A 26,406-nucleotide genomic window follows, 5' to 3' on the forward strand; every position below is an offset into this window, starting at 1 on the left:
TAATTTATAAATGTGCCAAGCTGGCCTGGTAGAACATGATCTTGAGCAACCTGCTCTAAATGGACCTGCTTGAGCAGGGAGGTTGGAAAAGATGACCTCCACAGGCCCCTTCCAACCTCAACCATCCTGTGATCCTGCAAAACATCTATTCCCACATGTGCTATGGATTGTGAGTGTTTCTTCATGAGCTGTGGCTTTGTATCATCTATATTGCCATAGGAACAAATATGTCCATTATGATTTTTACCTTTAAAAAGGCAAAGTCGCCCAGTTAAACAGAGCAGCAGCCATGTGCTTCAGGACTTTGGTCTCAAACCCAAGTGATACTCTTAAGTTTTTTTGTAGGCTTAGATTCTGTTTTTCCTTCATGCCCCTGCCACACACATTCATAAAAATTGTTAACTGCTGTAAATTAGTGTTTAGTTGGCTGTAGATTTAAAAAATATCCATTGGATTGTTTGATGTTCTATGTTGTTTGTCTACACCTAGTATCCTTTCTTTTATCTTTCATTAAAGTTATTGAACTTAGTCACTGTCTATATGGTTACACTGAAGTCATGAAGAATATTACAACAACTAACAAAATATTACTGCACTTATGTTGGAATATGTGAGAGGAACATGAAAAAAGATCTACTTGTAGCAGCTGGAATCAATTCTAGTATTCAGTCTCTGAGAATGATCAAGTACATCCACTACACAATTGGCTACAGTGGACACTGACAGAATTCACTACTTTTTTTCTGGTGTAGAAGTTATCACTCAACCATTGCCTTAGTCCAAACACAGCTTTTTCCTTCTTGTATGAACTTCTGTAATACTAAGAATCATGGATATCTTTCCAAACAAAATCTTAGGAACTGAAAACAAAGAATTTGGTATTCATTCCTAGATATGCAAGTTCTCAAAAAATCTGAAAAAATGTTAGTGTCTTTCATTTCTTTTACTTATGCATCCCCTTTCTGCACTGTTTTACCTTCAATCAAAACAATACAATTACTGAATAATAATCCTCTTATCTGGGAAATGCACATTAATGTTTGGTGGCTTATTCTCACCAGTCTCAAAGACATGGGAGAAAAGATGACATTCTGAAGGAGCAGGTATAGAAACAAGACTAAAACAATCACTGCAATCATTCATTTCCTCCTTCAATTTCACATAAGAATAAAGACATGACTTACTTCCTGTGGGAATCAAATCTCTGTCTGGTATGAACAACTTGTATCCATAATGCTTTTCCAGCATATCTGGTAGAATCTCAAGAGCAAATCTTTCTTCTTCTCCAGTTTCTTGATTCCACTGGTCAGGATCCACTTTGGTATAAGATAGATATGCATCATAGTCTTTGTTGTCTAAGGAAAGAGGGAAATTAAGTTAGTTTATTCCTCATTCTAGCCGTTTTCCCAGATATTTCCCCAAGTAATATTTCTGGGAGAATTTTCCAGGAAGAGGAAATGGTTTAGATAAAATGGCAAGCTTTCACCCAGTCTCCAGATATGCATCCATTCAGCTTTCCTGTGTCACCTGGTAGGGATAGTCCTGAGTTACACAGAGGCAAGGAAGAAAGGCCCCATATCCATGGAGAGCAGTCAGTTTATGTAAGAATCTGGATGAAGGAATCCTTTCAACTGCAGTGTGACAGCTCATGAACACAAAAGTCAAAAGTCACTGAGAAGAATTTGCATTCTTCTCTAGCATAAAAGGAGAATGAAGAGCATGGAAATAACTAGGCTAATGTGTAAATGTCTCTGCTGCATAGTAAAAGCATTTCAGACTTGCTAGAATTTTACTATAAATTTAGGACCTGAGGCTGAGATGCCCTGAGTGTACATATAGCATTCCTTGTAGAACTCTTTAACTCTCCAGGTCTGAAATTATTGCCAAGCCTTAAATCCTTCTAGCATCAGCTCCTAATAATGCAGTTTAAATTTCTTTAATTCTATGCACTTAAATTTGCAAATTTAATGTTGCATTAATGTACATTTCATTACTTAACAGTATGTTACTTCAATATGAGAAATAGCCATGTCTGTGTTTTAAATGTGCTTGGTGTGCCTACTTGAAAGACTGAATCAAAAGAGCTGGCATTAATTTTCATTAGGAGGTCAATAATGCCAAGTGTTCTGGAACTAATTCAGTGGAATAAGAAGTCACGTTTTGACTTTTGTTGTGAAGAAAGCAGAGGAAAATCAATGACAAGAGTAATGAAATGTTAACATCCTTCTAACTCTCTTGACAACATTATGAACAGAATACCCGGAATATCAATTGCTTATAAAAGAGATCTGACTGAATATTCTAAACACTGTGTGTCATAAGTAATGTTATATTCAGTCAGTGCTGACTTCATTTATTTATTGAGTAGCTCCTTTCTTCATTTTACACCTTTTTGTAGTCTGGTAACATTATTTTGAAAAACCTGCCAGCTGTAGGGTGGATGGAAAGAGCGTAAATTAAATTAATGGAGCGGTGCTAATCTTGAACAGTCCTCTCTCCCTTCTGAGGAACCATGTACACTATACTAATTAATATTTGCAAATGACAGAACAACTGTGGTTGTACTGTTACTACTTTTAAACTTTCTAAACCCATGAAATGGCCATTCTGTGCTCATTCTGTGCCCTGCACATCTTTTGTGCGATATTATATATTGCATTGTTATAGCCATAGAAAAAAAAAAAACCAAACAAAACAAGTGAAAAAAAAAACAACCAAAACAACAGCAAAAAAAGGAAACTAAGAAAAAGAGAAGCACTGCCTTTCATGGCTCACACTTTCCAGGATTTTTGGGATTTTTATTTATGAAAACATGTCCTTTAACAATAGAAAATCATCTTCTGTCTTTGAAAATGCCTTAAAATAAGACTGATTTGATCAAGTATGATATAGAAGGACATACACTACAGGTTTTTGTTTCTGCAGTTGGACAGTGATAACCCAGCAAAAGAGTTACCACTCAGTGAGGTCAACAAATATATGGGGAAATCATTACAACTGAAAAAATGCTGGTGCTGCAATGACATATTCTATTGTCACCCCATTAATGGTCATGACCATGGTACATGCTTGAGATGAGTGCTGCTCTGTTCAAAGTCCTTGAGTAAAGATGAGAATGCATCATTTTGCAAAGAGATAAATAATAAGAAATAAAGCAGAATTCAAGCTGTTTTAAAGGCTGAGTATTGCCTGCTAGGATACAAACACACATTCTTACTTGGAGGGGGTTATTTGTGCTGTGACATTGTTTTATTGCATATGCAAATATCGCACTTATGCATTTAGTCAAAGTACACATTTTTCATATCATGGAGGCTCCAGCGTCTCAGCATCTCCCCTAACTACAGCTGCATCATCTTGTATTGCAGGGAAGATATCTTTCCCTCCTAGTTTTTCCAGTATTTGTAGGGCAAAGAATGGTTGGGGTCTAGGGTATATGTGCAGAGATGTGTTCGGGCATCAGGCATGGGGAAGCTCTGGATTAGTTCATCACAATGAGGTCAAATGCAGCTTGTGCTCAAGGTGTGATGCATTCAGTCCACAAATGTTTCAGTCAGCCCCAAACCGCCAGTACTGCTAGATTCCAGGCAAAACAGACTGTGAGTTACAAACTGTCCTAGTGATACAACATTCTGCGGAGCTGAAAAGGAGAAGTTTGTAAGTGAGCAATGGTCATGGAGCCTCACTCAGCCACAGGTTTAGATAGACCTTAGGGGTAAACACTGAGGGTCAAACCTCATCTTCATTAATAACACATGGAAAGATTACTTCACTTAGTGGCCCAGGTTTTTAGGCAAAGCACCTGTTGCCTCATTGGAACATGCATTCTTTAATCCTGCCCATTCCTTTTAATACTCATCTAAATGCAGAGTATCCTGTCATACTCCCTGTAACTTTCTACAATGTTAATCCAACAGAAGTGATATAAATTTTTAGGGGATGAAGCTATAAATGCTTCTTGTTATTCCAAGGATGTGCTCAGCAGCAGTCACTTAAAGGCTCAGTGTAAGCATAAAATGAAACCCAGACTCTATATGCATCTACTCTTTCACATGCAAATGGGATCTTTGGGTAAGTAAATTGCTATCAGACATCTAAGAACTCATCTGTATGCACGCTCTCTTAACAGCTACATATGAAGAAATGACAAGCTGGTGCCTACAGAAAGAAAGATAAAACTTCCTCTTGTACAGGGGCCACCAAGCACATTTAACATCAAATCTGCATTATAGATGTATGTGTTTTCTAATGATTTCCATGTTACACTGCAAGAAGTCAGCAGTTTGAGCCTTTGAGGGTTTATTAAACTTAAACATTTAAGATATTTCTGCAAATGGGGGACAGAAAAATCATAATGAAAAATTAAAAAAAAACCCAAAAACTTTCTAGAGTAATTTTTTTATCGGCCATTTTCAAGCCAGTGACAAATTCTGACTTTTAGCTGGCATTATAGATTTTAGCACATGACAGATTAAGAGATCAAAACAAGGAGAAATCCCACAATGTTGTATTTCATAATGAACCTTATTTCAATGAAGTTCTAAGACCTAGATGATGGAGTCAGCTCATGTGTCTGTGCATCCTGAACTCCTCAGAGCAGTTTGTAGTGCCTTCAGACACATTCAGTGCAGTGGAGGCAGCTGACCATGCACAGGATTTCAAGGGGAAACAGGAGATTGGATCCTTCCAAATGCTACAGGGAGCTGGAGTCAAACTGATATAGGAAACCTTTGTCTTAAAAAAACATGATCTGTTCAGGAAAGGTTACAAAGAACCTTTCAAAATTTCTCAGAGACAGTAGTTGCTTAAAAATTATGGCATTTCTTAATCTGTATTTGCTTCACTATTTTGGGGGCTACATTTAATATATACATTGGGATAGTGGTTATCCTTAACATAATGAAAAAAATGTCATTTAATGCTGAGTTGAATAAACCACTCAAATCCTAGGTCTTTCAAAATACTTCTACTTTTCTTCACACTATTTACTGTTGCTGATGTAACATTTTCTATTATTTTTAAATGTCAAGCCCTTTTAATGTTAATAAAAATTAAGAACTACCCGCACAATTTTTTCCATAGCATAGTATATTTTAAATGTAGCATTCCTTGTGATAGCTCATATTCTTGTGCAAGTGAGTGATGTTGAATTGTATGAGAATTGTATCTTTTTTTCTACTTTACATCTGAACTTTTTAACCTATAACAATCTCTTAGTTTGAAATACAAAGATGATCTTAATAATATTTTATTTTTAAATATATATATATAATAAATTACACATGCACTTTAAATTCTGTGAAATAGGAAGAGAGAAAAAATAAGGAATTTTCCTTTGAATTAGGACATTTCATGTACAGAATCTAGAAAATCCCATATTCAGTGAAGACATCAATTGAGTTTTTATTGTTTGAATTGCATTTCAGATGTAAATAAATAGCATAAACAAGAAGAGTTAAAAGAAACAGTTTTCCAACAATAAAATTGTAATTAAATAAGAGAAAAATCCCTTTTTGTAACCAGTAATGTTTAGAAAGAAGAGAACTGCATTTTTCTAAGGTGATTTTAATAGAATTTTAAATTGATATTCATAGAGCAGGACTTCTTATCATCACAATTTGCCAATAGCCAATAAGAATATATAAACGAGTGGTGAGACTGCTATTGCAAACTTATTTTGTGCATCCCCAGGGAAGATTCAGTAATTGCAAAGTCACTAACTTCAGCAGTAATTTCAGTCTAGCTATACCTGCATAGCATAATCATTAACACAAGTGCTTTGGTGGTGCTTAAACCAATGGTAAAAGTTATATTTGAAAGTTAATAACTTAGTCACACAGAAACCTGAAGAATCTTAAGGCACTGCCGTTCCTTGCTGCTTAAGAGTTTCACTGAGATGAACCCCAGGAAACCACCAAGAAGTATTTCTTATCTGCTCTTGTCCTGGACAGTTAATAAGACATTATCTGGGCATTCCCATAGGTTCATCCATGAGCCCTGCTAGTCCCTGCAGCTAAGTAATAGCAAGGACAAAATCATGATTACATAAGGACTCCCAGGTGCAACAGGAACTACAAGGAAGAACCATTTTCATCAATCTCCTAATTTGAACATTGATCTGCTTTCCCTCAGCAAGAAGCAGAAATTCATCTCTCATGAAAGGGCAAACAGCCCAGCCAAGAAACATTACAGATATCATGTACCAAATCCAAACAAGATTTCTGGAACTGGGAGAGCTCAGCAGTGGCACGTTTTGATCTTATTAGGAGCACTTTGCTTTGTTTCTTTATTTCAGCAATGTGGTGGAAAACAAACAAACAAACAAATAAGTAGCCACTTTCCTTCTTCCAGAACTGAAACTCCCCAGGCCTGGGCCCAGTGGCCTTCCCTGTAACAGAGCTGCACCGAGGCCATGGCTTCCTTCAATTCAACAAGGCACAGAGAGCTGAGCAGAAGACTGAGGACACCACAATGAGCTCCTGACCAATATTTTAGAAACAGCTGATGGAATCTAAAGACACCAAGGGTCATTATGAAGGTCATAATTTCAGCTCTCAAACAAGACTTTCACTTTCTAGCTATTAGTTGCCTACAGTCTTCTTTTTTTCTTGAGCCTAAAGCTTGACTTCTCATTACAGCACATTTAGTCAGGTTTTGTCTGCAATTACTACTTGGTTTTGCCAGCCTCCTAGTGTAAAATTTCCTCTTTGCTCTCTCTTTTTTTTTTTTTTTTTTTAAGATCGTGTTCATCTTTGCTTATTAATTCCTTGATAAAAAACTTTCACCGATTTAAAAGGTTAAAAATCTACCCAGGTAATGGTAGCAGCAGATATCTGCAAACTGTTTCTATTAGCTGTACTATATGATCTTGCCTCTGAAACTAGAATCTAAAACATAAACACATGTAGAAGATTTTGAGTATGTTTGCCTATCTGACCATGTCCAATGGTTTTTAACTTGTAACCCACAGACTTCTGGATTTATCCACAATGTAAATTAAAACTGGCATGCAGTCATTCACATATGCACTGGAACCCCTCAGATCTTGAAATGGCAAACAAAAAAAGTCAAAACCAGCTGGTTTGGTCACTTTGAGCCTCCTGTCCACTCTGAGGCAGGATCATAACTGCACTACTGAGAGAAAATATTCTCCTCTCCACCCTCACTGGGGCTGATGTGGCTGTCATGCCTGGGGACTGCTCCTTGCACAATCTGATGAGCAGGAAAAGTAAAAGGAGAAAGTTGTCCCAGGTAAAATAATGGGAAAATTTCCACTGACTTTAGGGTGCCTAGAAGTCAGCTTATATTTAGATAAAAAGCAGATTTCTGTATAATAGTAATATCTCTTCTAATACAATTAGCTTTTAAAGTCATAGAGTGCAAGCTAGAAAGAAGTCAGGGCATGTGCTGATCACTGGTACTTGTAAATAGCTATTTACATTTTCACTCTGTCAGTTAAAGTGCAATACTTCTTTTCATAAAGTCATTTAAAAACCGGGAACAACAGCAAGAGAAGGCCCTTGGAAAGTAAAAAATACAAGAAAAGCCACTGCGAAAAATCTACACAGAGAATGAACGTGGTATAAAATCTCTTTTGTTGGAGCTCAATGTGCAACAAAACAAAAGAAATCATCACTTCTAAAAGTGGCTTTCAGTAATATCATTTTAGTCCCTAAAGTGTGCTTTATGGACAAGGCTTTTTAAAAGAAGCTTTTTAGTTTAAAGCTGCAAAGCTATAAAGGTTACCTGACATTTGACAAAGATTAGCCCTTAGAAGTTCCCAATGAAGTATCTGTTTCTGAAAATGTTGTTGTTTTCAGAACAGTCAGGACATTTCTTTGCAGGGCACTTCAAGCTATCATCTTCACTGTGTATGCAGAAAGACCGTAAACTGGATTTTTCCTCCTAAACAGATTTGGGAGTTTCTGGCCACCAAACCAGTAGTGGTGAGTTACAGCTCAGAGATGCAAGGTCATGGCAAACACCTGCAGGTAAAAAAGCTACTGCTTTGCCAAGGGTCAGAGTGTTTCTCTTGCCCCTGTGCTCCAGTGACTGGGGCAGCTGTCAGACGTCCACAGTGAGGTCCCTGACTGGACAGGGGCACTCTGTGCTCCTCTGCACTGAAGGACACATTGTGGTGTCCATGACCCCATCCCCTGGTGTGGAGCCAGCTCCCATGCAGTTGCAAAGCACTGGCATGGAGTGAGAGGAGAAGCAGCAATGTTACTGTATTCCAAATTAGTAGGAAAGGCAGGGAATCAACCATAAAAACATAAAAGGGGCTTCAATTCCCATTCTCAGGACTGAGTAGGAGTGTCTGCAGGAGAGAGAAAAACAGAAGGAGAGTCTTGTCCTTAGGCTGAGAAAAAACACTGGGAAATTGAACAGTGTAAGTTAGAGAAATGAGGAACTGACAGCTGCAGCCACTTCTTTAATCTGCAGTATCCCTACAGAAAGTAATAAATTGAGTTGCATTAGCTGTAAGGGTTAAATACTTTGTTTTCAAATACTTCTCACAATTTACCCATGCCTCCCACAAAAATGCGTATTTTAGTTAGCCTCAGAAAAACTGATGTGTCTAAGGCTTGGAAAGGAAAAAGAATTGTGATGAGATTTGACATCCTGAAGGGCTTGTTCTCTGATCAGGGAAGAAATGAAGCATTGAATTTTAAAAGAGATTTTCAACTGAAAATTTTAATTGGACCTCACCTTTAAAGTGTTTCAAATCCTCTCTGGGTACAATACAGTGAATACAAAAAAAAGACTGTGATATTTTGATGTTTGCTTATCTCCATGCTGTCCTGAAGTATGACAGAACATGGTGTAAATTATGAATAGAACGTGGGCGCTCTGCTGCTGCACTGCAGGAGATGTGGTTAGAATAGGATTTTAGAGTTCAGCATTTTGTGTCTGTCAGTAACTAACTAAGCCCAAGGAAAGGATCTCGGTCTATGCCTGCAATTTATTTCTGCACAAGCCATGTCTTGGGCTTCTGTGGAACATTTTCTCTCCATCTTCCTTCTTTTGCATGAGTGGAAGTGAAAGAGACAGAGTGAAATGTGCAGCTGCAGTCACTTCATTAGCACAATGGGTTTTATCCATGTTGCCAGCATATTGAACATGGTAGAAGCTACATGTTTTCATTAGGAATTTGTAAGTAGTATTTTTCTTTTCATATTGCTGTGGTTAAGCACCCAAGCTATCAGTGTTTACCCTGATCTTCTAAGGAAAATCCATGCTTGACCTTCTTTAACAATGACCTGTGCTCAGAAGGATAAACTGAATGGATATTGGTTTTCCTTCTTTTGAATCATAGTGTCTTTTAGAGGTAACTTTTTTTGATGTTTAATATCCATGATTCAAGTATTGCTGTTCCCAAGTGACCAATGTTTGGGATGGGACAAGAGAGAGAGGCAAGAGTATAACACCTGGCAGAGTAATTCCTCAAAGGAATTGGAATTATTTGAGAAAATGATAAATGACAACTATAAAAGCAAGAATTACTGATACTGAGAGAAAAAAATAAATTACATCTATCTAAACAGTTTTTAAGTGTCTATTTCTGTATATTCTAATATGACTTATTAAATTCACATAATTTATGGAAGTAAGCATGCACATTTAAACTGGCAGCTACTTTGTGGATAGGAGAGGATCCCAGATTCTGTAAAAAAAAGGTGTCTCTCAAAATCCTCCATGACTCACAGTCTCTCTGGGCCTCAGTTTCCTCCTCAGTAAAATAAATGGAATAACCTGACTTTTTTCCTCACTGAGCTGCTACATTAATGCACCTTTTTGTAAATCCCGTAGAAGGTTACAAAATGTTCTGATGTTCTTTGGCTTGTTGTTCTGAGCATTTTCTATTTTGAATCCTTGTTCATTTTTAGATGGGAGGCAGAAATGGGTCATTCCCTAGTGATTTTATTATGGAAGTCTTATATAAGGACCTGTAATTCTGCAACTGCTCTTTTCCTTATCAGTGACAGATTTAGCTATCACTTGTTTATCAGTACATATTTATTTTAATATATCACAGTGGCTTCTGCCTACAGGCTATTATCTTGACCTGTAAAAAAACCTTTTATTAGTATTTCTGTAGGAAAAAAAGGTCCTGTCACCAAAGACATAGTGGTAGCCCAAAACATCAGGAACTCTGACCCAAGAAACCAAATCTAATTAATCAGAGCCTGCAGCTCAACCTAGTTTGCTGTTCAACAACAATTTTGATTAGTAAGGCTAGAGGCAAAGATGACCTTTTCCTTCAGTCCTTAGAAAGGTAAAGATGAAAATTTGTGTATATGCTTGACAGAGTCAGTGCAGATAATGTGGATTACTTTTGTTTAGGCTGGACGTCCTTGAATCACAGAACAACTTTAATGACCATTTGCAGCCTGCTCAGTGATTAAGTAAATGAACTCAAGCAAATGAACTACTGGGTACATTCCCAAACACTCAGTACAGTTTATTGAAACTGATCATTTTAAACAAGCAGTAAATTGAGATATACTTCAACCTCTACCTATTTGTTCAATACAATTAGGGAAAACACCCCCTTGCTCACAGAAAAGTAAAGCTGGCTTTTAGTACTGACAGGAAGTGAAAATCTTTAATGCACAGATGTTGGCAATTTACATTCAGTGTTGGGAATAAAAATCTAAAAGGCAAGGATGTCTTCTGGAGCTCCAGAGAGCAGCACATAACATCAGCTAAGCAGTGACTGTGATTATGTGCTGTATGAGGAATGTATATTCAAGTCAGCACCCAAAATTGCAGTTGTTAACACATCTTGAACTGAAATGAAATTTGGGCCTTGGTGGAGAGAAATAAAAGAGATATTCTTAGAAAGTAGGAATGTGCTGAGAATCTGCCTTACCTCCATCTAGTTCTTCAGCTCCAAAATGATTTCTGTAGAAGAGCATAATCTCTATCTTGTAACACTTGTAGATAGTCACTAAACAAACAAGCAGCAGCAGAATAGCACCAAGCCCACCAGCAAGCTCAACTGTGTACATCAGCTCTGCAAAGAATTACAAAATGCAGTAACAACCACATTCCAAACCACAGAAAGATTAGCAGCAGACCTTGCATTTCTGTTAAACATGAAAATAAAATAACAAATGATGGGTTATTTTATGTATTTATTTCATTCTAAAGCCCTTGAATGAATACCTAATTGATGGGTTTTTTATTCTTCAATAAACGTTTTTTTCCCTCTGATACACCATATGAATTGCTCACTTAAAAAATAAATTCTGCTGGGGATATGTGTGTGTGTGTGTGTGGGGGGGGTTTGTCTATGAGTATGTGCATATATGTGATATATTTTGTAATTATCTTCCTTTTTTATTTCTGTAGATAGATCACAGTTTACCTAGATAAATGTTGCCATTTGACTTACAGTGAAAGCAAAGAAGAATGTTTCCTTCTTGAGGACTATAATGCAAAATCAGCTCTTCCCTTATTCCATATACAAAGAGAATGTGGGCAAACTGGACAAGATTAAGGATTTTATTATATTTTTTCTAAAATAAAAATAATTTAAAAACCTCACAGAACACTTGAGAGTGTGAAGACACATTATCCAAGGAACCCTACAACCTCACATCTCAGTTATATTTATGTTAATATTTTTATCAGTTTCTCAGAGGTCTGCATTTTATTCTCACTTTCCTCCCAGTGGACTTAACTGATGTGCAGACGAAGCAAACAGCCCGGTTTGTCTGTTGTGACATTCCCATTCAGACCCCCTGGTGTCTCTGCTGCATCTGCTCACAGGATGGATTGGAATCATCATCATGGAGCTCCGTTCCTGAGGACTGTTGTGGTCACCACAAATGCCCAGCACCAGCAGTGGAGCCACTTTTCAGACCAAAGGAAACATGCCACCATGGACTTTTGCCTCCCCCAGTTTGAAGGAAGCTCACAGAGCTTTGTTACTTTTCATTTGCTCATTGATTGAAAACTGGCAGTGTCAATAAAGGAGGGTAGGAGGAGAGTTTTTAACAATTTTGTAATCTGAAATCACTAGATGGCAAGTCCGAAGAGCTTCCATCCTTTTCCAAATCACTCAGTTTTGAGGAATGATAAAACACCAGATCTTGGAAATCTAAGGTACAGAGTTTGCTTCATAAAGGATCTGTGCTGGAACAAGTGTTATTTTCACAGTGTCCTCTTCAGGGGGGCAGCTTCTGTCTGAGTGAAGTAGTGTGGACCTGGAGTAACCTTTTCTGTGTCTCGTTGTGCAGATTTGATAAGCCAGCACAATACAATTCAATTAGAGAAATAAAAGATTAGAGGAAAAATTGAAAATTGCATTTATTGGACAGGATCTATTGAGAATCACACACCTTTTTTATATTACTATGAGGCAACTGTAAGAAGATTTCATTGCTCTCTAGAAGACACTAAAAGTGTAATAAAATAAAATAAAAAGGCATTTATATTCCATGTCATTTGTTCCAAAACTGTGCTGGAAACTCTTTTGTGTTAGATATTTTTAAGACTGGCATGGTTATTTCAAACTCCCAATACTTTTCTGGTCCAGAGAGGGAAATGTTATGAAAAACATTTGATAAAATATGGTTTGCATAGACAAGTAATGCAGTATTTTAGAATATAAATGGAAATGGAATTACTCTGCACTGGCTTACTATACCCTGTTTATCATTTTGTAATACAGGTAATGCAGCTGTTCAATGGTAACTAGAAGAAAGGCTTTAATATTTCCGGTTGCTAGGCACAAAGTACTCTATTTATATGCCTGCTGTTATGACTCACTAAAGGCAAAGAAAAACTTTACAACTGGAAAACAGAAGTTTTTTCTCAACTAATGATTTTTATATTAAATGGAAAGAAATAACTGCAGGTATTCATCTGTTTTCTGTCATTGTGCATGAAATCAGACTAATACACTCCATCACTTTTGCCATCAGAGTCCCCCTTAGTTATATGTTTCCCCATAAAGTAAGATTATGCCTTTATGTTCACTTCAGTAAAATCTATCTGAAAGCACATGAAAGTGTCCTTAATTAGGCCATCAAAGCAAACAACAAAATTCTCTAGTCGGCCTGAAACATATAAGCAATTACCTTTTCATGTGTTGCTGCTGAGCCATCGTGATGGTACACAGATAAAGCGGTTCTTTCTTAAACAGATTTGTTTGCAAAGGAAGTTTCATGGTCTATTGATCTAACAGAGCCAGCTTGTACTTTCCTCTGTGCTGGACAGCATCTATCAGCACATGTTTACTCTGTGTTTTGGGTGCAGTTTGTCAGGGTTCAGAGGCAGACAGGGGCAGTGATCAGCCCAGCAGATTGCTGCATCCTTACACCCAGCCCATGAGGTGCCTGAGCTCACGCCTAAGTGCTGGAAGTGGGAAGTGCTGGAAATGGGACAGACACATCCGTGCAGCACCATGGAAAGCAGAGGGATTGGCCTGGGCACAGTGTCACACCAGGTTTTGATTGTTTTCAGTTTGTTTTTCTGCAGGATGCTGAACTGTGTCCTAAAAGGCCACTGGCTGGCTCTGAGACACCTCAGGTGTTTTAGGAACAGTGTTACTCTGTGTTGAGCTGAACTGAAGGTGGGAGAAGCAGAAGGCTCAGTCCTGCCTCTGCTGTTGGCCCCTCAAGTGACTGAAGCCATTTTACATTTCTGTGCCTCGCTTTTCCAAACGTGAACAGGGGAAGATGCTCTGGCTCCTCCCTAGCAGAGCTTACTCCTGAAAAATGCTCTGTGGGTGCCAAGGGTGTTGGTGATGTGTCTGTCAGCAGTTTCAACAATGATGTAGTGACTGTTAAGGTAAAGAGTAGCAGCAAGATTGTATCTCATGGCTACCTTCACAATAGCATTCTTTTCTGCTGCTTTTTTCTGCCTTTTACAGCATGATTAGAACACAGCTGCTGCAGCAGGCATTACACTCCTTTTGAAGTGTGATCTATTTTTCCTGCTGAAATTCAAGTTTTCTGTAGAGGCTACATGCTAAAAACATCCCATTTCTTCACAATTACACATCAGAAGCAAGATATGAGAAGTGCAAACCTTTTAAAATCTAGTTAGCCCCAGTGCTGCGTTGCTCAAATTACAGACCTGGCCCTCCTTAAGGAGCTGAGACTGAATGTAGAAAATAGTAAAGGAAAATTACTCGGCTAACCCTTAGGGCGACAGGCATTCTGTTAAACACAACAAATGAGCAAGTGCCAGAGAGTTACATCCAGAAGCACAACAATCATTTAGTTACAGGCAATTAACAACAGTCTTCCAGTAGCTCAGGAGTAGTTCTACTCCAAGGAAAACACATTGATTGCTGCAGCAGTAGTAGATTGGTTTCTGAATAAATAGCTTCAATTTAAAACAAGATTTGTTACAAGCATTTTGACCAATGGCTACAATATTTTTTCTTTATCTGTAGGCTTTGGCCAAGCAACTCAGTGAAAGAGACAGCTAATTAAAACAAAGCACGTGTCCTCCCCAGATATCAAGCATATATGGCTTGTAATAAATGCACTCATTTTATACCTTTTCCTCCTTAACTATTGGATACATTTGTAGGTTATATATTTGATCTTCACCTGGATCTAACATTTGATAGACTTCCTTTCACTGTGTCATACAGGTAATTCACTTATCATAACTGAAGTTGTAAGAAGAAAGTAAATAAAAGTCAAAGATTCATATCTTTTGACTTATATGACATGCTTCAGGGGCTTTACATTTAATGATCTGTAAAAATTTAAAATTAATTTTATTCACTAATTAGCCCTCATACAGCTGAACTGCTAAGAAAAAGAATTATATTTCAAATATTCTTTTTTGTGATTTATAACACTTTGAGCACATGTGATTTATAGCTGTGTATTCAGTTTCTGAGCCTTTTTCAAAATCCAATTACAGTCTATCTAAGGTTTCAATTTTGCAATCACTTACGCAGATTGCTCAACTTCATGGACTATAAGTAATCCCTCTGAAGTCAACAGGACTATTCACAGAGCTTCAGGTTAGCACATAAATAAATCTTTGCAACTTTGTGGCCCAAACTGATTTCCATTCTCTGCCTGTCTTGGATAATTTAACTCACAAAGAGATAGTGTTTGGTTAGCGGCAGTTCTCAATTTGTTTAGGTATACTTTCACAGACTTCAATTATTAAAGGAACCATAAAGATAATAAATATAATTTGGAAGGGGAGCAGGGACTGCAGTGTTATAACATGCAGGTTTGGTTACAAACAGGTGTCTTTCTTCTAAAGGAAGAAGAAAGCTGCCTAACACAGGAACACTTGTCTGAGTCTCATTTAAGAGATCAGCTGTAAACAGTAAGCAGAGTTTAAGCTAGCAACAAAGAAACCCATACTCACAGTTTTAAAATTAAGAAGCATGTATTTTTTCCTTTTTTTTTTTTTTGTTTTTGTTTTTTTTTTTTTTTGCTTAGTACAGTATTTGTTATGTCATAGCTGTAAAACAAATAATCTTCCCAAAGTACATGGAACCACAGCTTTATACCGCATACACATATCCAATACATGTATGTATAAAATATATTCTCTACTTTTTAGGACTTTTGTTTGCTTGTTTCAAAATGCAAAAAAAAAAAACTGGTTGTGCTAAAGGTATCTAGATGGGTATGTGTGAATATCCTATATGGATATCCTATATGGATACAGTTATGAATAATTACTGATTGATTCTGTAGGACAATAGTACTTCTGATTGCAGTAGAAGCAGATTTGGGCTACTTACTACCTTGAGTATGAAATAATTTCTTAGCACAAAGCATATGCTTTCTGCCAGCATGGGCCACCCATGCCTGTGGATGTCTGCAGAACTGACTGAAGCTGGCTGAATTTAGTTATGGTTTTCAATATGGTTTTCAGTGCAGTAATTTCATTTTATTCATTACAACTATTGGGACCTGGTTTACTTTCTTTATTTTTTATAACAATAAATAATATATATTCCTGATTCCCTTATGAAAAAGAACTAGTCATGTTTGGCATTATATATACCTAAGCATGTATGTGTGCAAATGCAACACAGGGATCTTGGTAATCTATTCATTAGTATGGCAGAAAACATATCTGAGCCTTGGTGCTGCTGGATTTCCAGTGTTATTAGAAGAGAAATAGTAAATTATTATAATAGAAATATATTCTTACTGATGGCATTTTTACTTCTGCTGAGAAGTGCAGGATCCCTGTTCCCAGTAGCAGAGTAATTACACGGACTATCTCCAACAGTATGTTAGCTCAAAAGAGGATAAGATTGGGAAAATATGAATGCTGCAATGTTACTGAAGCTTACTGCATTTAAATATATAACAATGCACTTTAAAGGCAGTTTATGATATAGATTGAAGGGAAAAAGTGTCATGGTGTGGAACTGCAGTAATCTTTGGTTATCTTCCCCAAATTAATGAAATGTGTATGACCTGAAATCTTCCTCATTAGGAGAGCTTCTTGTCCTTTATGATGATCGCATCCCCATTCACCTGTTTAGCCTAAAAATAAGTTTTGCACCTTTAAGACTCGTTCCAAGAGCAAAAGAAGGGAGAGAAGTGCAGAGTTTGCTATCAGAAACTGCATCCTTCTCCTGGGCTGTGCTGTCTGCCACACGGACAGACGGCAGGACAGAACTCTCCTTTGCTTTTAGATAGTTTTTAGCTAGCTAAGGCAGAGAACTTCCCTTGACTGTGGTTTTTCTTTTTCTTAGAATTGTTCAAACCTTCTCCAGACTAAAAACCCAGAAGAGCACCAGGAGCTCACACCTCTGGCCACCACGGCCTGGCCTGGGCCGTGGCATTTCCAGTGCCGGAGGGACTGACAGGAGACTGAGAGAGCCAAGCTACAGCCCACAAAGGGACTTTCTGAGTTTGTCACCTCTTCTGAGTGATAAGAAGTTTAATTGTTTAATATTGTTCATTTTTTTGTGCTAGGTAATATTTTTCCTCTTAAATAAACAATTTTTTCCACTTTTCTTCAAAGAAATCTTTTTGCAAACCAGTTGGGGGATGGGCAGCTTGAATTTGTTTTCTAAAAGAACCCCTTTGAAAATTTTCTCCCAAATTTACTCTAAACCAAAACACTTTTATTTGTTAATTGTACTACAGAAATCAGACAAGACCACACTATTACTTCATTTAGATCTTCTGAAAGAAATGAATGTAAGAGGCGCCAAGGAGTGCTAAAAATGTGGGGAAACAATTGAGTGCTGAGTTCCAAGGATGTAAGATCATAAAACATACTGTTTGCATTTTTTTTTCTGAGGATAGCATTAAAGAATAATTTAGCTATGCATGGATTATGGGAAAAATTTGTGACATTTTATTTGAAAATATTTTCATCCTTGCCAATCAAGGTTAGACTTGCATTTAGACATTACATAAAAGGAAGTGCTATGATAAAAGTGGTACAAAAGTTGTTTTAAAAAGAAATCTGTTAAACAAACCAACTTGTTTGACACATTGTCAGCATGAAAAATTGTGAGATGAAAGTTACATTTAGGCACATGCTGAGTAATCTTACCAACTATTTTACTGCAGTTATCTTAGTCCAATTTTCTAAAGGATGAGAAAAACCTGACTGATTAAAAGAGTGGTCTTATGAAGAGTTTCTTTCAGGCAGAGGTCTTTAGTATTCTATTCATTGACTGATTTTAGATGAGTTGAGTGTGAAAGGACAGTCATGTTTAGTTAGGTTTGGGACAAGAAGGGAGCTGATATCTGACCTTTGGCCCTGTGTCATGAACCTCTTGGGAGAATGAACATTTGCACTGCTGAGCACAGTGACAACATGAAGGCTTCTTCAATAGCCATATGTGAATGAAAAATCAATTTCCATCCAATCCAATTTCAATTCCAGTTCTAAAACCTGATGAGGGTCTTGGAAAAGCCTTTCCTGCAGTGCAGAATAAAAACTGAATACTTTATACAGCGGAAGACAGACTCATGTAAGGTCAGAACTGACCAAATGGGTTGGAGTTCTTCCACAGTTTAGCTTCCACTGAGACTTGGAAATTCACTGGAGTGAACAAGTACTCAGGTCCAGCTAGCAGAAGCTGCAATATAACTCATTGTTCTCATATTTCATATGATGAGTTTCCTTTCAGAAATTTCAGAAGCATTGTGAAGCTTTTTGGTGAAAGGAGATAAAACACCTGGAGTTTCTTTGCAGAGGTTAGAAAAGAACTAGTTTCTTTTCTCTTTTAAGTCTTAATTGTCACTCATCACTACCACTGTGTGAAATTGTGTCTAACTGACTGAAAATGCATATAACACATTCAAGTCTGTAAGTAATAAACCAGATTTACTCTATTATGTGAATGAATGCAATTTAAGGTGCTTGTCAGCCATTCTATTATCATTAATAACCATATGAAGATAATTTGGAATTACTTTCTATTCAGAATTTTCTATTACATTGTACAGGAAATATTAATTTAATGTTTATGCATTAAGAAATGACGAGTTTAAAAAATGTAGTATTCCTCAAGATGCATTCCATCTAGGAAATATTACCTTGCATATTTTTCAAACACATATTTCCATGGGCAATTTAAACATATTCTTTCTCTAAACAGTATATTTCAGTGAAAATACTTATTTTTCTTGACAGAAAAAAAAGCTCAAACTTGTTTTAACTACCCCTCATTAACTTACAATCAACAAGATTCATATATGCCCACTGAGAACACCTATGACAGAGAAAAACAAACTGAAACCATAAAAGAGGGTAAGGGTAGGAAATTAGATGATAATATTATGTTGATGACGATGGGAAGAAAGGGAATTAGATGCTTTGAAAAAATGCATGAAAGCATGTTACCTTAGTTCTGGTGTCTGTCCCAGGAAAAATGCCAGTAATATTATTAAGCTTCTAAAATAATATCCATACTACTTAAAGAATAATGCCAAGATGGAATTTGAGATTATTTTTGCTGTAGAGTTCTACTTGAAGACATACAAAGAGGACTTTCAAAAAAATAATCACATAATTAGATAATAACCTGTATTTATGACACAGTCTATGATAAAATAAGATTGTGAAGACTTTGATCCTGCATGAAAGTTATACTTGTCAATACATAACATTGCAGAAAAGCATTCTTTTTCCTTGTCCACTGAATTTTTATCTACTACATTGATAGACTATAAGTATGTCTTCTTTAATTAAAATCTTATGAAAAAATGGACTTGTAATCTGTGATCCACCTGCTATATCATCTGCAATCTGATCTGTCATTAATAAGTTTCTGCTTAGCTGCTGTCAGTACCACTCTCAAAATTAATTTCTAGAAGGTTCCTCTACCTAGCTGAAGATTAACCTGTAATTGCTCTGGATGATCAATGCCACCTACCACCAGTAAGTAACAAAATCAACCTCAGATTATAACAAGTAGGTTTTTTTACCCACACAAAAGAGAAAATAACTTGATTATTGTAAGGGAGACAGGGGTTTGGTCAGAAGGTGGAGGAAGGGATGAAAGTTAAATCTTTTGGGTTCTGATTGTTCTCTTTTTCATTTTTTTTTACAAATTTTTTTAATGAATGAGAGAAGGAAACAGCATTGCCACTGTCATGCTTAAAATACTCTACTGCCTTTAGCTTTGAGTTAAATGCCCCCTATTCAGAGCATATGAGGAAATTTAGGACCCTAAAAATGGTTAGCTGGCAGCAAGAAAACATAGATCATAGTCTTTCTCCACTGATGTCAAAAAGTAGAAGTAGTTCAGGAGAAAATGAGAGTTGGGCTCCCTGAGATACAGAGAGCTGGTGTTTGCACTAGAGGGAGGTACCAGGGCCCGAGCTTTTCCCAGTGCTGGATGATGAAATTGGGTTCACTTTTCCCGCACAAGTGGTGGTGGAGTCCAGGGGCACTGTGCTCTGCTCCCCTCCTGAAATGAGCTCATGTCAGGAAAGGAGAGGCTCTGGCTTCCCATTCCAGTGCCGCATCAGGGGAACAGCAGCAGCCCCTTGTCACTGGCGAATGTGCCAGGCTCTGGTTTGGGCCAGGACCAGCCTCTGATGGAGCCTGCTCAGGGTTTCTGTGAGGTGAGAGTGTGTCCCTGTCAGGCTGACCAGGGGGAATATGAAGGAAGATGCATCCAGGCTTTTTCTGCTGATTTAGACTGTTGGCTTCTTATGCTGTCAGAGCCTGTGTAAGTGTAGGTATGTCTAAAATCTCCACCTGAACTTTTAAGTGTACAGAGGCTGTACTGACCAGGGTGAAGCAGCAGTTGCAAGGGTGTTAGAAAAGCTTAATCTTTGTGCCTGAATACCCACTGCAGCATTTAGCCCTAAATACCTCTTTTCTCAGGAACTCTCTTCGTTCAGCAGCAGAGTTTTCTGCTTTGGTATCCCTTCTGATCCTGGTGATAATGTTCCACATAGAAAGTTGAAGAAGGATTATAATTTCTTTTTCAGGTATGCAGTGAACATTCCAGATTCATCATTTTTGTACTCTTATACTGCTGGAAAAAAGGATCACTAGCTAGAAAACCAGCCAAAACTACTACATCTGCAAATACTTTGGTGTTCAGGAAGCAAATTTACCTAATTGTTAGGTCCCTATTGGTTTAAGTCAGCCAAATAATCAGAAATTAATAAACAGCTAACTCATTCCTAGCAGAGGCTAAATATGGATCTAAACAAGGAAACCTAAACTGAAAGGTTGTCATGGTGATATACAGGAGACTAAGCAAGCAGTGCAAAACTCCTCCTCCTAGGAGACCTGAGAGACTAGCTCAAATTTTTATCTGCCATGCTTAATTTATCATTTCACTGAAACATTTTCAGCATGCAAAATGTGTAGAGGGCTTGTATCTGGTACCTTTTGTCTTTCGAGGGCACAACAGATTTTGCTTCCAGATCTATTTCAGATTCAGCCTTATTTAAAGCGGAAAAAAATATTTTTGCGAGTTTTTCTGCAAATTTTTTGTCCTTTTACTATTTATAAGGGCAATTAAATATTGAGATTACTTCCTCTTAAGCATGTTATCATGAGGCCACATACTTTAGTATGTCTGACTTACTGAGTTCTCTAAGAAAGGGAGCAGGGAAAGTAGATTCTTGCAAAATTCATGCATGCACAAAGTTAAATTAGAGATCTGGTTGTCACAAAACAGAAAAGACTTCCATGTTTTCAGTCTGGGAGCTACTGCTTGTATGGAAGAGAAAATAAGGACTAAGCATCAGCATGTCACTTAATAGGTTTCAGTTAAATAAGTATTGGTTTTAAAATAATTTGAGCTTTAAAATTTTTTATTTTCAGTATCCATCAAGTAATTTGATTATTTAGAGCAAGCTGTTGGATTTCAGTGTTTTTTGGGTTAAGCTCCTGCTCTGGGTTCAAATGTCTCTGAACTAGAGTATATGACTACTAGCTGGTATATTGTTGAGGTTCAACTACTTAATAAGTTAATTTCTCATCTCAGAAAACTCAAGAAAATATGACAAATGCCAGGCTAAGGAGAACATCTGATAATTCACATATGCATCTTTTTCAGAAGTAATGACAAGAGTTTAGAAAAATGGCTACAAATGAAGTTCTATTCAAGTAATTGGAGGTACCCAACAATATGTTTAAATAAATTGGTCACACTCTCTTGATTTATGGCTTCTTTCTAAGCTTGGACAGACTTTGCATGCTACAAAACTAAATTTAGGGAAGATATCACTGCTTTGATATAAACTGAGATGCTACAAGTACTTCAGCACCACAGTAGGATTCTGATTTGCTCACTTTTACAATCAATCTAAAAAAAGCACAGGAATGTCAGCAAAATGCAGACACTGCTCCTGCTTATTCTTTGCTTTCTGAAGTCAACAGGAAGCTTCATGAGAGTAGGGAGTGTCAATCCCAGGGATGTGGAGCCCCTCTGGGAGGTAAAGTGGACAAAATGGGTCTGGGAGCTTTGATTTGCAGGAGATTTTCCATCTCCCTGTAATTATCTCGGTGGGAGATCCCATTAGGCAGGCTGGGATCATGGGATGTGAGTGGTGAGGAGAAACAGGGAGGTTCTTAGAAGCTTCTGTCATGATGTTTCACTTCAGAAATGCTGGTGTAAAACAAAAGTGTTGGAAGGAAAATGTCCATGTCAGGCTATGCAGGAACGCCCCTGGCTTAGGGTTTAGGTGGCATTTCTGAGAGATGTAGAAGGTTTTTTATTTTTTTGGTTTTCCTAAAATTTGATTTCTTTTTCTTACAGAAAAGTATTATAGTTGTATTACCTGTGGTTTCCTACTATTCTTTCTCTATTGAGCCTTCATAAATTTTAAAGTGAATGAATTATTAAATACATCTTTTATAGAGATCTATTTAAAAGGTGTTACTGTATTTTTTTCCAATGACAGCCATAATTAACAACATCCTTTCTCTTTTATTTTGCAAGTCGTACAAATTCCTTGGGAAAAATAACCATTGACTATTAATTCTTGGGAAGCTAAAATTCATGCCTGCATCAGAGGGAATCTCTACAGACTGACCACCCCTACACTTTACCCTTTCATGGAGAAAAGCTGCATATTTACCCCTTTTGTGTAGAAGAATACTGGCATGGCGGCGTCCGTTCCCATTCTCGACGTAGCAGGAATAATTTCCTAGGTCTGCCTCTTCAACTGAGTCAAGAATCAATGAGATGGAAACCTCCTGTTCCCCGAGATGTTCCTTGAGAACCCTGAGGAAAAAACAACCATTGATGCTGTTCTGCTTGTACCACAGTGAAGCTTTAGATAATCATGACATAACAATGCTACTTACAACTCACAACTCTCTGGCTTCAAATTTGGCTATGGTTTGATGCAATCTTAATTTAATTATATCATGCCCTTTTCTTCCTCACTTCTAATGAGGAGGTTTGGCTTTGTAAATGTTAATGAGAGCTGCAGTTCATTGTCTTTTTAAAGAGGAATGATATGCACATGGATAATATATTATTGCACACTTTGATGGAGACTCTGATCCATGAAGTCTTGGAATGGTAGAAGAGAGAAAACTGAAAACAGTTATTCTGGGGTTTTAGACTCACACCAGGAGTCTGGGCCAAACACAATATTTGTCCTTTTACTGAGGCTCTTCAACATGCCACTCAGGAACAATGTGTTCATGCCATGGTAGGAGAGATAATTTCTGGAATGCATTATAAAATTTGATAATGTTTTATCAAACAGTAGGAAGAACTGGTACACCAGGGGCCGCTAGCTCATAGAGATTATAAATAAAAGGCTTTCTGTGTAAGACTCCACCTGTCTTCCCATTACTTACTTTCTCTCTTAACAAGACCATCAGTGGTTTCAGGAACTCAGGAAAGCAAATGACAAATGATTGCAGGCCTGACAAATGAAATGGAAATGACCTTTTCTGCTCCTCCCCCCACAAAACAAGAGAGTTGTAACAGGTTTATTGTCACTTTTTTTGTCAGTCATCAGCTAGCTAAGTCATTGGATGAAGGACTTGGGAAAATTTTAAATACAAAATATAGCTGATCTTATTGTCACATGCCATTTAGTGTATTGATCTTGACTTTTGTAGAAAAAACTTGAAGTACACTGGGGTGAAACACACTTCCTTCTTGCCTATGTCTGGGGATGGTGACCTTGAAAGTCACTGAGGTCTACTTGATTGTGCTAATTGTGATTATATTGTGCATAATTTCTTTATCTTGGCTTCTAGTCCTCTATGTCTCATTTTCATTACAATTATTATTAATATATGTTTACCATTATAAATGATATTATTGCTGCTATTATAATATCTTATTTTGTCTCAATTATTAAATTGTTTTTACCTCAACACACAAGTTCTCTTCGGGTACTTCTGCCCACCTGAGGGGGGTAACAGGGGAGTGAGTCAGTGGCTGTGAGGAACTTACTTGCTGGCTGAGGTTAAACCATGACATGCACACTAAGATTTGCCTAAATTTCTGAGTTTTAATTTCTGTGATACATAGAAACAGTGATATTCACACATACAGAGTTATAAATGAAAAAGGAATCTCTTCAAATCCAAGCAGATATTTCATATTGGATAGGGTTTAGTACGCTATGTCAAGCATGTAATTCTCAATACGAATCCACATTTGTCCTTAATTTCTAAATGAGGCAGCACTTTTAGGAGCAGTAGAAGTATATGGCATGAATTGCCAGATCCTCTCTAAAATGAGTATTTCAGCACATATAAGCAGCCCACATAACAGGATGCTTGGCTCTCACAAGGCAGATAACATCCCAGGAAACTCAGGGTTTTTTTTTTCATGAAAAAATCAAAACATTCTAAAAGGGAAGTCAAACTTCACCACTTATTTAAGGTTTAATGTTTGAAAATACTTTTAAGCTGATTTTCTGAAGATATTAATTTTTCTTTATTTCATCTTACTAAGTGTCCTCGTGATTGTTTTAGTAGATTGCCACATTTTGAAAAGTCACTAGGTAAATTCCAGCTGGTCAACATTACAGCTCTTTTTGGGTAGTTATTTTGTTTTTGCAAGTCTCTAACATCAGATTTGGCTGAGGAGGGCATTTTTCTGTTCTCTACTGGTGGCGTCAAAAAGCAAATGGATGATGTTGCAAAAAAAAAATCAGACCCAATATGGTCTTGGTTAGTCTGTGATAAAAAGTATAACATTAACTATTAAAAAAATATAGAGAAAAAGAGGAAAAACGTTTTTGTTTTACCTAATGTCACTTTCCCAGACTCGATTATCATCCAAATCTTCAATAAACTTCTCCCCTTTCATCCAGTAGATTAAAGGACTGGCGTCTCCACTGTATCCAAAGAAAGCTCTGCAGGTTAGATTAGCAGAACCTCCTGTTGCAAAAAATGTAAGAAAATATGTTTATTTCAAAATTTAAAATCAGTTGCTTTTTAAAAAAAAAATATTCAGAGGGCTTCTCAATTTCCAGCTGTTGTTGAAAGTTTCCAAGAGTATCTGCTTGTCTTGACACAATACATTTTCTGAAAATAAATGCAATAAAAATGAAATTAAATTATAGGTAAAAACAGGATTAATTTTTTTCAATACATTTTCTGTTTGGTAAGGATATCAGAGATTATGTCTTTTCAAAAGGAGCTAACTTAATTTTTTTTTCTCTGAAAAAGATAAAAGTTAGGTAAAATAGACATGCAATTACATCTGTTAGTTCAGGCTTGCAATGCTTTCTGCAAAGAGGCTGGTATATTCCTGTAGAGTTCCATTCCCAAGGGATATTTGGTAGAAGGATGTGTGCTCATTGCTATACTTCACCAGGAAAGTTTGAAAAAAGCTCCTGTGAACTAATTCTGAACATTACAAGCCATTAAAATGGGAAGAACCATTAGGAGAACATGCAGCAGGGAGCAGAAATTTCATATATATGCAGAGCATTACTTATTTAAGCATTATAATGAGGATTAAAAAAACTAATATGCCTTCACTTTGTTTATTTTCATACAGAACCTTACACTGTGTTTGTACCACTTGGTTTTGGGCTTTACCTTGAGCACATGCAGGTGTGGAAATGGCAACTTGAACACTTTTCATGCGTTGGCAAGACTGGATAAAGCAAGAGGACAGATACAGCTGAAGATCTCCCACTGGCTGCTGTAAAGACATTTGTCTCAACATGCACCAACTCTTCTAAACTGCCACGTGCATTCCTTTAGGGGATAATTACACAGTAACTTAAGGAAGTGTGGGGATTTAAGAAAAGGTCTTTTCCCCTCATGAAGAGAGTATTTCCACGGAGCTTATATAACTGCTAAAACCAAATTAACATTTTATTGACACTTTCAATTTTTAATTTTTGGACTTTAAAGCTGGCAGACCACAGCTCCTGGACAAAAAATAAGAGAAAAGGGTTTTTAGCACTAATACATCTGTACCAAGATGCCATAAGCCCATCTGGGTTCAATTAATTTCCTCAAAAATACACTGTTTTGGGTCAGGACCTGGTCCTTCTCAAACATACAACATTCATATTTGAATTTCATGTTTACTTTTTAGCATGAAAACAAATGCAGGATTCTGTGTAACAAGAAGACAAGTAATTATTAAATAAATGTCTTATAAATGACTAATAAATAAACATTTCTAAGACAATAAATGTCTTATAAATGACTGGCTTGAACTCTCACATCCATGCCAGGAAAGGTACAGAATCAAATGTTTTTGTTCCAAATGTGCAACAAGGGAAATACCATTTCTGCTACTTTCACAATGTCTTTTGGAATTTTAGGATCTCCTTTTCTTTTAGTCATTTCAGGAAGGTTTGGTTGCTGCCGTGCCTTTTGCAAGCAATGCTTGCTAAAGAGACAGTAGTATTCCAGTACTTGAAACTAGGATGGAGAGAAGGGTCTCCTTCATAATCAAAAAGTATGAAATGGAATCTCTGAATAATGAGAAATTTAAATAATCTCACTTATTCTAGAGCAAAGCTGCCA

General features: G+C 37.0%; 1 protein-coding gene across 1 annotated transcript in view; it reads right to left on the bottom strand.

The window, feature by feature from the left end:
* Positions 1–26,406, bottom strand: part of IL1RAPL1 (interleukin 1 receptor accessory protein like 1) — a 683,803-nt gene that overhangs the window by 847 nt on the left and 656,550 nt on the right. Inside the window, exons 7-10 of the mRNA XM_030954108.1 lie at positions 24,663–24,795; positions 22,521–22,666; positions 10,874–11,017; positions 1,185–1,355 (exon numbers count right to left, since the gene is read on the bottom strand). Of these exons, the coding sequence (XP_030809968.1) occupies positions 1,185–1,355; positions 10,874–11,017; positions 22,521–22,666; positions 24,663–24,795 (594 nt within the window). The remainder of the gene's footprint in view (positions 1–1,184; positions 1,356–10,873; positions 11,018–22,520; positions 22,667–24,662; positions 24,796–26,406) is intronic.

Source organism: Camarhynchus parvulus, chromosome 1, assembly GCF_901933205.1.
Source record: "Camarhynchus parvulus chromosome 1, STF_HiC, whole genome shotgun sequence".
Lineage (NCBI taxonomy): Eukaryota > Metazoa > Chordata > Aves > Passeriformes > Thraupidae > Camarhynchus > Camarhynchus parvulus.